The sequence below is a fragment of the Benincasa hispida genome, chromosome 11, assembly GCF_009727055.1.
Source record: "Benincasa hispida cultivar B227 chromosome 11, ASM972705v1, whole genome shotgun sequence".
NCBI classification, from domain to species: Eukaryota; Viridiplantae; Streptophyta; class Magnoliopsida; order Cucurbitales; family Cucurbitaceae; genus Benincasa; species Benincasa hispida.
Window position 1 is genome coordinate 22,217,061 of NC_052359.1, and position 12,924 is coordinate 22,229,984.

At 35.0% G+C, this 12,924-nt stretch overlaps 1 protein-coding gene and 1 long non-coding RNA gene across 2 annotated transcripts in view; both read right to left on the reverse strand.

Moving 5' to 3' along the window:
• LOC120090283 overlaps nt 1–4,204 on the reverse strand; it is a 5,008-nt gene extending 804 nt beyond the window's left edge. The window contains exons 1-2 of the long non-coding RNA XR_005485497.1: nt 2,217–4,204; nt 7–2,145 (exon numbers count right to left, since the gene is read on the reverse strand). This is a non-coding gene — a long non-coding RNA (uncharacterized LOC120090283). The remainder of the gene's footprint in view (nt 1–6; nt 2,146–2,216) is intronic.
• The window catches only part of LOC120090282 (cullin-associated NEDD8-dissociated protein 1), a 48,959-nt gene extending 37,540 nt beyond the window's left edge, over nt 1–11,419 (reverse strand). The window contains exons 1-6 of the mRNA XM_039047851.1: nt 11,264–11,419; nt 10,782–10,880; nt 10,486–10,655; nt 10,007–10,217; nt 6,078–6,243; nt 4,235–4,364 (exon numbers count right to left, since the gene is read on the reverse strand). Coding sequence (XP_038903779.1) covers nt 4,235–4,364; nt 6,078–6,243; nt 10,007–10,217; nt 10,486–10,655; nt 10,782–10,817 — 713 coding nt within the window. The 5' untranslated portion in view covers nt 10,818–10,880; nt 11,264–11,419. The remainder of the gene's footprint in view (nt 1–4,234; nt 4,365–6,077; nt 6,244–10,006; nt 10,218–10,485; nt 10,656–10,781; nt 10,881–11,263) is intronic.
• Nucleotides 11,420–12,924: the final 1,505 nt, after the last annotated feature.

A 12,924-nucleotide genomic window follows, 5' to 3' on the forward strand; every position in this document is an offset into this window, starting at 1 on the left:
TCATACCTTTGGTGACTCTACCATACAGAAATCACTCATGAGCCCATCTAGTAATGTTGAAATCTCTTCCAATACACCATGCTTTTGAACAATACACTGAGAGGGAAAGCAATTCAGGCCATACAAATTTCTCTCCTTGTAATCATTTGGACCGTACACATTTGTAACCCACACGTCTTCTTACTCATTGTAATGCATTCAACTGAAAGTAAATATCCTCCTTTGAGAGATTCGGCAACCGAGAGCTTACTCTTGTCCCATAATGTCAACATTCCTCCAGACTTTCCAAATGATTCCACAAATTCCCGACCTATGTCTTTAAAGCTCCATATAGATTTGATGAACCCAATATCAAAGTTTTCTTTCTTTGACTCTTGTACTAACACCAAGTCCAGATTATGTTTTTTCAAAAATCTCGAGTGCCAATCTCTTACTGACATCCTTCAAACCTCTTGTATTCCATGAAACTATTTTCATCATGAAATTACCAATTATAGAACCCAGTGTGTAACTAAGGAAAATCAAACTAAATTACTCCGCAATCATCGATTATTGATTTCAAATGATCTGGGATATCCACTGATTGGAGTGGTGGAAGGTTGGCTTCAAATTTCGTTTTATCAGCTGGATCTTCCTCAATCTAGAACAAGGCATTAAGATCTAAAGCTGATATCTCCTTCTTTAGAGTCACTTGCCCATCCTCTTGTTCATGAGGCTCGACTTCATCTTCGCTACTAACGCTCAATGGGGCATCACTTGTAGTGCCTCTAGATGTGAACATAATTGGAGCGTTTGTTAACAGGTTAGGTATCTTTTGTTATTTGTAGTGCCTCTAGATGTGAATGTAATTGAAGTTGACAATGAAATTTTTAGTGTATACTTGCAGCTTTATAGCAAGAAAAGGAATAGACTTGCTCAAAGTTGTCTGAATGACTTAGTATTCATAAAATATAATAGAGCACTGAAGCGTCGATATAATATTCGAGACATCGTTGACCCTATCTCTTTAAAAGAGATAGATGATAGTAATGGGTGGCTGATTGGAAGAACGGATGACGATTTAGAGGAGGAGGATGATCTTGTTTTCGACAACGATTCTTTAACATGGGGCGATGTTTCAAGAGCTACTGGAGCAAAGAACTTGCCTATTATTCTAGAGTTGGTACCTTAAGAACTAAGTCTAAGACTAATGCTTTATGTTCATCTTCATCTTCCACACAACCACCATCCCAACCCACCCACACATCAGTTATGACTCTGAGACCGACAAAGAAGATATAGATGGTTATAAGTCGAATGATGGAGAGAATGAGGATGAAAACCTATTTAGTGAAGATGAGTTCGATATTTAGGATTTTAGAATCGTATTTGTGATTGTTTTTGTGTCGTTTCACTTTAACTTGGTGTTGAATGACAATGAGTCAATGACTAATATTTAAATCTTATCTATTTCTTTTTTTTTTTTTTGTATATTCTTCTTTAAGTCACATTTCTATCCATCTATGTTTTGGTTGTGTAAATAAACATGTATATAGTATCTATTTTTTTTTATATTTTTTATATATAATGCGCCTTACGAAAAAAAGCCCGCACCTAGGCTCCAAAGGGCCATTGCGCCTTAGTGCACCTTGGGCATTTTAAAACACTGATCACATCCATACAAAACTAACATAACATAGTGATAAAACAAAGAACAACAAGGTCCCAAAACAAATCACTAACCGATACACAATAGTACAAAAGAAGAAGAAGGTTATGCCAAATAATACAAGATTGCCCCCATGTGTTCCAGGACACAATCTTCATTGTGTTTTGTCAATAGAGCACTGCACGTATGAAAAAAGGGGAGAGTACTCAAGCCAAGATAACTCCACAATTCTTAACAATGGAGGTCAAATGAGGGGTAATTCAGATGGGTGTAATGGAGAAAAACATGAAAAACGATGCTCGTCACCATTCAACTCAACTTCATTCAAAAACAGAGTCGGTAGATCCACACCACTAATTTCTTCTTGCACTCTGTCCTCTTGGGTTGTACCAATCTCCAGGCCTTAAATATCTTCGCTACTCACACTAATTGGAGAGTCTATGTCAGATTCACACTTTCTTGTTTTATAGGAGATCAGAGGAGGTCAAGGTGTACCTCTAAAAAAAATGGGAGTTAGGAATGGTGAAATTCGAATGATTAAACTGTTTGAAAGAAGAAGAGGTGTTACCTGTCTTTGTGGAAGAAAAGGGTGCTTGAATTCTTGTGCAACAATCCTCTAACAAATCTGGGTTGTTTTCTGTTGAGCTTGTTCTGAGGGGACTCGAACTCTTATTCTCTTTACCGTCTGAGGAGCCAAAAATTTGAGATTCTGAGGTCATTTCTTTCCAACAACTCTTGATTATTTGTTACTATCCATTTATTGATGTAGGAAGTTCATTTTCTGGCAAAATGTTTGGGAAAAGGTTTCCAAAGACTGGAAAATTTCGATCGAGAAGCAGAGGAAGCAGAGAGTTTCCTTGATTTATCTCTTGAGTTTAGCTTTCTATTGTCTGGAGTGTAGCAGAAGGTGTTCGAGGTCCCTGTTTTTTGAGAAATTTCCAAAGAAAAACCATGTGGCTCTTCATATATCCCTTTCTCAGTATTAATTTCGTTGTGGGTTGTCTGATCTTCCATGTCGGAAAGCTCCCATTTCTCATTAAAGTTCTTCACTCCTTGCTTTAAGAGTGACTCTTCGCCTGCCTTTTTTGTGTTTAAAATAACTGTGTTTTCCTTAAAACCCGAAACGTCAGAAGCTTTCTCTTTCCTCATTAAAAGTGACGCTTCACTTTCCTCTGAAGTGTTCACACCATCCATTGTTGAAGGAAGCTTGATCATAGGGGAATGCTTTGTTGTCTACAGCATCTGTAGGAGATCCTTCTTCAAAAACACGTTCGGGTTCTTGAGTACTCCAGTTTGGACTGAGTGGATACAAGGAAAGACCATTTTGATTCCATAACATTAATAGCAACACCTTCATCCTTCATAACTTAGATTCGGACGAACTAAATCTATTGGATTGGAAAAATTATTAACAAATAAATCACCAGTATCAACACACTCAATATCCCCAAAATTCAAAAAGATACAGCCACGATTTTCATCCTTAATTTCTGTGGTCACTGGCATGAATCTACAAAGGTTTCTTCTAACTTGGATTTTAGCTTCCGCACAATTTGTGAGATTAAGAGTTTCAGCTGCTATGCTTTCAAGACCTCCAAAATAAGCTCTAATTACTTCAAACGTACTTCTACACCAGTAATCCAATCGAAGATTTTTTATTGATATTCATCCCCCAAATCCTTTCATAATTGAAGGTCTACCATGTCTTGTCTTATTCCATTTTTCAAATAGTAAACGATAAGAACCAATTAACGGCCATTTACCCGGATCTTTGATCAGCTCTTCCAAATCTCCTTGGCCAACTTTGATTAAGGCTTTATCTGCAAACAGGGAATTGATAATGACACTAGAATGAAAGACCTCTTTCAGTACTTTTGCTATCTCCTTTCATTCATTGAACACAAATAGCCTCGAAATGATTCATAAGTTATTAAAATCCTCCTTGAAAACATCATAATTCTTCTGAATCCAAAAGCACTTCTTGCTCTGTTTTTTTACCATCACTGGAACAGAGGACTACGTCTGCTTGTTACTGCTCTTATTTGATGATTTTGGGGCAAAGAACTTGATACTTCCTTTTCCTTTTACCGCGTCTGCGAAACTTGTTTCATATTTCCTTTGGGAATTTAGCTCAGGTATAACTTTGGTGGATTGAGCAAAATCTGTTAATGGCTTCTTTAATATCTGACTTACTGCCTCACATTTCTTTAAAACTTTTAAGCATTCCAATAAAAGAATGCCATCCTTTCTGCTTAGGTCCTTTAGGAACATGAATATACTGTAATGTATTGTACTGAAACATTCTAATTATATCCTCAATTTTTGTCCTAGGAGATGATGATGGTGCTAAGGGGGTGTCAACCTAGTTGAGATATCTTGACCTACTAATCCAAAGTATTATCTTGTCGTATCTTTGTATTTTGAGCATTAGTCTCATTTCATTAACTTAACAAATAAAGAGACTCATTTCCTTTCAAAAAAAAAAATAATAATAATAAATAAAATATACTTATCTTCCATTCCGTACAGGACATGGCATGAAAAATGCAATACATATCTTAAAAGTTTTTTTTCATAAAGCTTTACCTCAAAGCACCAATCATTTGGATGTTTGTACGTGTCATTTCAGCTTTTGTACTTTTAATTCCCAAGCTTCGAACAACCTCAGTTGTTGCCTTTGCCAATAAATCGTCTGACAAGCTTGAAGCAAGAGAGGCTGAAGGCAATAAAATAATTAATTCAACAAACTTCTACAGGCAGCTCAAAAGTTAAACAAGTACAATAGATCACATTTTAATATATTCTTTTCAATACATGTGATTTATATAACATATTATCAAATGCTCTACAACTAAACAAAACCTACCAAACTCCACAATCCCACCTTTATTTTCTCTAATGAAAAAGCTTGACTAAGAGAAAGAAATACACAGGCATACCAAAAAACCCCACAAAAAAGGAGACATGCTGATGCTACAAAAGGACTCAGTCAAGAGAAACAAGTTATAAAACCTAGTGAATAATTACAAAAGAGCATAGAAACAGAGATCCAGAAAGAAACTAAGAAGCTAATAAGGGGCAAAACGTTGCTAAAAGAACTCTCTCGCCTGAAGATTATGTTGCAACATCACTATGTCATTCACATACGAAGCCATTAACATATTCCATCCAAGTACTAAGGTATCACAACTGAGATCTAAGATTGTAAGCAGTCATATAAAGGCACCCAAGCATTCAGCTGTAAATGTAAATGTTTTTCAATGCAATCTACAAATTGCTTCGCACAACCAATATTCACTTGACATTATAAAAAAATTGAAATAACTTAATATGGATTCCAAAAAAAATGAAATTATAAAAACCTAATTATATGAACGGTTGTAGTTATTTTTTTATTAAAAGAATAAGCTTTTTTTTTTAACAAAAACAATTTTGTTGACGTATAAATTTTACTAAAAAAAGGAGGGGAGAGAAACGCCCCAATTCAAAGGAATTACAATAAACATCTCCAATTGAACAAAAGAGAAGATAAACCATGGGAAGAAAAATGGGGATTCAATTTACACTAAAAGATAAAGGATGGAAAATAACACTATCTAAGAAAACCGGGACGGTTCTTTCCTTGGAATTAGAAGTCCATAGATTCTTTCCAACCAAAATGACCACAAAAAAGCACAAACAAGATTCATCCAAAAGATTTCTTTCATCTCCTTGAAAGGATAGCCGAAGAGGAGGATTGAGAAGATTGTAGGGACTGCTAGGTAAACCACTTGTCAACTAAAAACAGCCTTCGTGTCATTCCAGAATTCTTTTACAAATGAACACTAATAAATATAGGTGATTCGGACTTCGAATCTGATCTGCAAACGATACATCTATTAGGTGAAAAAGCCATGTACGGAAGCCGTCCTTGAAGATTGTCCTGAGTGTTGATTGCCCTATGAGCTAGCTCCGAACTGAAGAATTTGATCTTCTTTTGATAAATTAGAAGGAGCCATTAAAAGAATAAATTAGAAAGACAGAGGTACGAAATTCACTCCCCACATGCAAAATGAAGATTGAAATAACATCTACGAAGTTGTTCTGATACTAATTTGATGGAATGATACCAATTTGATGGAACCAAGCATCAAAGAAAACATCTCCAAGAATTCTCAAAGGAATGTTTATTATGAATGAAAAGGTAAATGAACAACAAAGATTAACGCTCTACATACAGGAGACTAATGAGCTAACCTATAACCTAGTAACTAAGTAAACAACGAACTACTAACTATAACAAATTAGCCATTCAAATGAAAATTACAAGATAATTACTAACTACTCTACATCAAAATGACAAAAAACGGCCAACAACAAGTTAAAAAGAAACTTGGAAGTTAAAAAGAAACTTGGAATGTAATGAATCCATTTATCATCTAAGTCTTACCAATACACGACACAGTCTTCTTTCTAACACTAGCTTGATTGGAACCCAACTGGGATAATAATGCACTTAACAGAAGCTCGTGATCATTTGCCATGAGGTTACCAAACTTGTGGAGAACATCACATAAAATATCAAGAGACTCGCATTTGATCTCTGTGCTCATTCCCTGCATATAAAACATGCAAATCTATCAGCCCAAACTTGAACTTTTACTGCTTAGCACAGTTAAACAATAAAGAAATATTAAATTTAGAAATATTCTTAGGTTTCCTTTTGCTTTGTATCTTGTAATTTGAGCATTAGACTCATTTCATTAATTCAATGAAAAGGTATTGTTTCTGTTTCAAAAATATATATATAAATTCTTCAGTATACAAAATCAGAAGCTAATTAACTTGTAAGTCATTCATAGAAAGTGATTTTCAGGACTATTCATTAATGCAAAATTATTTTCAGGTCTATTCATTTATGCAAAAAGAATTATCATGCTTTATTCAACAAAATCTATCAGAGTATTCCCTTGGAGCCTATGGATGGAGAGGAACAAGAGGACTTTCAACAAAAAATTTCTTCTCATGATAGATTTTGACACAGCTTTTGTCAATGCTCGTGGTTATGTAAAATTACTCCCTTATAATTATTGCAGTTTAAATAACCTTTTGAATATTTGGAGGGCCTTTTTGTAACCCTCTTTTAGTTTGGATCTCCCTTTTTTATATTTCATCATATCAATGAAACACTTGTTTCTCACCAAAAAGACAAAAACAAACATCTGTACAAAATTAAGTCCATTAGTATTAAATAACCAATTGACCCAAAAGCTTAAGCTAATAGATTTTGGTAAATTTCATTCTATGAACACTTTAACGCTCTCCTCACTTATGGTTTGAAAAATTGTAGAAGACCTAACAAGTGGAAATCAATATTAATTGGGGAGAAAATCACATTACAGAGGTTTGAATATAAGACCTACTTTGATACCATGTTAAATTGTAGAACGCCGATTGACCCAAAAGCTTAAGTTGATAGGTTATGAAAAATTTAATTATATGAAACTTCAACAATTACCATAGCATATGAAGTCAATCTAAAACATTTCATAAGGCCAAATAATGAAAAGAAACATTGATGAACAAGAACGTTAATAATATAAACTCATGACTTATGTTATGTCAATCTTTCTTTTACGGAAAACTAAAAAACTCATTGATAAAATGAAATTTAAAGAGAACCTCTCCACAAAGGCTAAGGCACAAATTATAGAAATAAAGTAATTTTTTAAAGAGGACACAGATCTTTTCATTCATGAAGAATAGAGAACAACCGGAGGAGGAAGGGAAAAAACACCCAACAAAAAGTAGACTGAAAAGAAGCAGAAAATAAAATAAATACAGAAAAAAGATTATGAAACAAGGATCATAGAAAGCAACACTCTACAAGAGCTCCCCATTGTTACTAATATCTTGGAAAGATATCCCGCAAAAGCGTGAGAGGTTTTAATCATGATGACTTTGAAACGACTTGACCAAGTAAAGAATGTCCTCAAAATCTTTGATTTCTTTGATTTTTTTTGGAAAATTGTCAGAAATAATCCTTAAACATTTTCACCTTTCACAACTAGCACCCTCCTGAAGAACTCGTTAGAATAGCTTTTCTCGATCCTTCCCAGTCGAGATCGACTCCAAGATTCGAATAAAAATTTAACTTCTTTTCATCGTACATCCAAACTATCAATTTTTTTGGGTTTTGTCCATGGAAATGTGGCCAAAATAACCGAGTTTGTATGTAATTTTTTTCAAATTTGATGTAATCTTTCTCAAATCTTACTTAATCTTTTCAAATTCCAAATCTTACGCTCAATTTATGTTTCTACAGCTATCTGAATTGGATTTCCAAATGGATTTACGAATTTCTCATTGTTTCCTCCTTCGAGCGAGTGTGCCGGTCTACAAAAGAAAATCGGATCTCAGGGCGATCGTTGTGTGGTTTCTGCTTCAGAAAAGAAGTTCAATTTTGGAAAAGATTACATATGATCTCGATCTTCGTCCTGACCGAGATTTCATTGAGAAAGCCCAAAAAAATCGATGGTTTGTGTGGTGAAAAGAAGTCAAGTTCATTCGAATCTCAAGGTCGATCTCAGTCAGGAAGGATCAAAAAATCTATTATAACGAATTGTCAAAAAAAATGTGCTAATTGCAAAAGATGAAAACTTTGTGGGGTTATTTCTCACAATTTCCCATTTCTTTCCAATATCTATAAACCACCACAAGTCTGAATTTATCAATCTCAATCTGGAAAACGAGGAGGTGCTCACTTTGGCCAACAAATTTGGTTGCAAAGTTGGTTCTTCGCCTGCTATTTATCTTGGTCTTCCCTTAAATGGTAAGCCCAAAACCAAAGCCTTCTGGGAGCCTATGAATGATAAGATGGAAAGAAAGCTCTTCTAATGGAAAAACAATCACATTACAAAGGGAGAATGCACACACTCATCCAAGCAACCCTCACCAATCTTCCAACTAATATTATATGTCCATCTATTGAATGCCAACTAAAGTGACTAATAGTATGAATAAACTAACCACGATTTAACAAAGATGGTTTGGGTCTTCATCTTGTCAAATGCAAAAATCTCCTTAATCCCATGAAGGAAGGTGGGCTGGAAGCATCTCCCTTAGAACAGCCAGGGTCCTTGGAAAACCATTATAAAACATTGCCATTTGATACATGATCGGATATACTATACTCTTGGTGACGAGGCTAATATCTCCTGATGGAAGGACATTTGGCTTGGAAACGCCCCCTAAATCAAAAATTTCCCCTCATTTTTTAATCTCTCACAAAAAACAAAGGAGCAATCAAGGATTTCTGGGATGCAAAATTGGGCTTCTGGAATTTAAGGTTGAGAAGAAACCAAAGAGATCCTGAAATTGAAGAATTTGGAGCTCTTATTCATTGCTTGTCAACAATCTCCTTTTCTCAAAATCCGAACAGGGGAATTTGTAAGCTTGAACCGAATGGCATCTTCTTCTCCAACAAATCTCTCTCGCAAGATATCCCCCCCCCCCCCAAAAAAACAATGGATCTACTTTGCCTATTTTTTATTTGTTTTGGAAAGGAAATATCCTAAAAAGGTTAAGTTTTTCCTGTGGGAGCTATCTCACAGAGCCACTAATACTCATGAAAAGCTTCAAAGAAGATTGTCCCATATGGTTTTGTCTCCTCATTGGTGTTATATGTGCAAATGGCAAGTTGAATCTCAAGGACACCTTTTGGTCTCCTGTTCCTTTCCTAGATCCTTTTGGAATCACGTCCTCTCTACGTTCAATTGGAAAGTCGTCCTCCGGGAAGATTCTAATCTTCTCCTTTCATATATCCTTGGTGGACACCCCTTCAAAAAGGAGAAAAAGATGATTTGGTAGAATTTTATAAGATCCTTTTGTTGGAATTTATGGCAAGAAAGAAATAGTAGAACCTTTCAAGGAAAAGAAGTCCCCTTCCACAGATTTTTTGATGTTCCAGTTAATACGGTTGGGACTTGGTGTAAATGTTCTCCCTTATTTCAACACTATAGTTTTACCTTGCTACTTTCAATAGGAAATGTCTTTTGTAACTCCCCTATGGGGTCTTTCACCCTCTTCTGTAATTTCATATAATCAACAAAATTGTTTTTCGCATATATATATATATATAGACATGTATATGGCCTTGAGGCATTTAAACAGAGAAACTTAGCTTCAATGGGCAAAGACTAAAACCTAAGAAGCTAATAAATGTGGCTACGAAAGCTAAAATCATATATTCCCATCAGCCAACTCTAACTACTGAAACTAAATCTACAGAAATTGATGTCAAAAGAATGCTCAACAGTTTCAAAATTTTCTAAGCTTGAACACTACGGACTGAATTAAATGACTGTTTCAGACACTCACTGCAGTAGTGATCCCCTTTACCAATTGGGGTGATAGAGAGATGAGAATAGATTGAGCAACAAATGGGACAGGAACTTCAGCTACGACTGTCTTCAAGGCTATGCTGGCAACATCACGGTGCTGGTCCTTTCCATTGAGCAATTTGTCACATAGTTTATTTGTCATCTCCACGACCCGTGTTTCACTAACCTTCTTCACTAATGGAGCAAGGCTGAAATTTGAATTGACAAAAGAGATTAAAAGAAAGGGTTAAGAATTATAATACCACATCAATACTCTTATTAACTTGACCGATTCTATCTCTCCATCCTTTCTTTTCAAATACATTCATAATGACTTAAGAACAGGTTCCTCTTGAAGAAAAAGACAGTCTACAAGATCACAAAGAAATAATCATCTATTGGACTAGCCGTTGCATGGTAAGCAACGAACATTGAAGCCAATGGCCTGCAGGGAGAAAAGGTAAAGGTCCTACGTACCATTTCACAGCCAGCCCAGAAACATCACCGGCCGCATCATCAAGCTGTTGTATGATGATGTTCGACAGTTTTATCTCCAAGTCAGTATCAGCTCTAAAAGTCTCTTTGTTTAACTCGTTTAATAGATCAGATGTTGCCATGTATCTGTAATCTTTATCTTTGCCTGTCATCTAATGAAACACTCGTGCAAGTCAGACCAACCATAGCCATCCAAAATTGGGCAGCAAAAATGTAAGTGAATAAAAAATGTAACAGATATAGATTATATCTGCTCATGCAATCCGGTAAAATAGTACCTTCTCTAGGATACCCGTCATCGCTAAATTCGCCATTGGTGAACTGTTTGTTTAGGCCTGAGAGAATGCCGCTAGCCTTAAATTTAGAATGTGAATGATCTGAGACGTCACAACATAGAAAACAGAAAACAAAGAAAGACAAAATGTATTTGTTAATCAGTTATAGATTCTCCCGAATGAAACTGGCATCATTTAACCACCTCGAGAAAGCAACATCCGAAATGACAGTGCACGTAAAGAAAGAAACCCTAAAACACAAAACCAGACCGCAACATCATCGCACTTACGCTTGAGAAAATAGGATGGAATTGAAAAAGGAAAACCCTAACAGAAACGGCAACAACAGAGCAATAGAAACTACAGCAATGGTGGTTCATACATCAACAAGGATCGAAATGGAGGGGATTTAAAGATGGAAAACAAAAATCCAGCCATGGAAATGGGGAATGGAGCAGCAAATAATACAAAAGGAAAGAACTGACCTGCGAAGGAGGGCAGCCGTTGCAGCGGAGCGAAACAGTTGTGGAAGCTCACTGTCGGAACTCCACGAGTCGGGTGTGTTGTGAGAGTGCAGATCAGACGAAAGCATCTGAGTAGGAGACTGCCTTATGTTCTTTGCTTCATTTATTTTAATTTTAATGGCAACTGCGAGAAATAGAATAATAATATTTTAGGATTATTCAAAACTGCAGTTTAATTACGAGTGCCTCGTGAATGGTTTCTTTTAAAACTATTTAAATATATGAATATAAGTAATAACCTCTAATTCATTTTGCAAACGCTAATCTCTAATTCAAATCTTTTAAATTTTTATTTTTTAGAAAAAAAATTGTGTTACTCCTTAAGTTAGGAAAAAGATTTTTTTTTAGATTTGTGTTATATATAGTTTCGGACTAGTAAAAAAGGTCAAAGATAATGAATGTGTTATGTTGAGTTTAGGCAAGTTTAACTCGAACTTGAACCAATTCCATGCGATCCTGCTGTAATAAATGAAAGATGCGTGAACACCCGATATGGAAGCAGATCGTAGTCCAATTTTTAATTTTACAGAAATAGCATAAATTTTAGAGGTCAGCAATGTTTGTATGCATTCTAATACAGCATGCTTTATAGAAAATTTAAGAGGAATTAAAAGGAAAAAAAACATTTACCTTTGAATACCAAAAACTTCATAAAATTCCCCTACAATCACGAACAAATTCGAATACTCCTTGAAACACGTACACCCAAAATTACAGCAACCAAAGGGCCAACTCCAAACACCACCACAATGAAACCAAGGTAATCTCTGAGGGTGGGAATCTACGAGAGTTTAGTGAGCTTCATTCTTAATTTTGGCAAGAAGAGAGTTCTGTTGAGAGGAAGAGTTGCAGAGAATAATTTATTTCTTTCCCTTAGAGAGTTTCAGATACTTTCCAGATACGTATCTGACGCGTGATTTGATGTATCTATTTCTATGCATATTTTTTTCTAAAGAAAAAAAACAAGTAACTTATCTAATCTTTCTCAATATAAAATTAGGCAACCTATTTAAAAAGCTCACTACTCGAGTCCAAAACTAAAAGAAAAAAAAAATAACGGTTCAAATCCTAGACTGAATCATCTAATTTTCATCTTCACATTGGAATCCCCACAAAGTCCATCAAAATATAAACCATTTGGATATCTTCAACAATAAGTTTTTCATTTATTTTCATACTTCTCTCTCTAATCTTCTTCTTTTTCTTTATAATACGAGTCACTTTTCTATTGCATTTTATTAACTATTGTACGTCAACATCTTGGATGTTGCTTTTTTGTATTGTATTTCAGTCTTTGTATTCTATTTTGTGCTATTGTTATTAACTTGTATGCTAAATTTATCTATATCCTATATTTTTTTAAAGAAAAAAATGTATCTTCAACGTATCAGTATCATCGTTTTTTAGAAATATATATATTAAAAGAATATATAAAAAAATGACACATCTTTGACATCTTTGGACGTATCCGTATCTTTGTTTTTTAGAAATTGACGAATCGCCGTATCCGATCGTATCCGTATCATGTAGTCGTATTTGTATTTGTACTTCATAGGTGTGTGTGTGTGTGTATATATATATATATATATCTTACCATATATTAAACTATTGTTATATCTGAA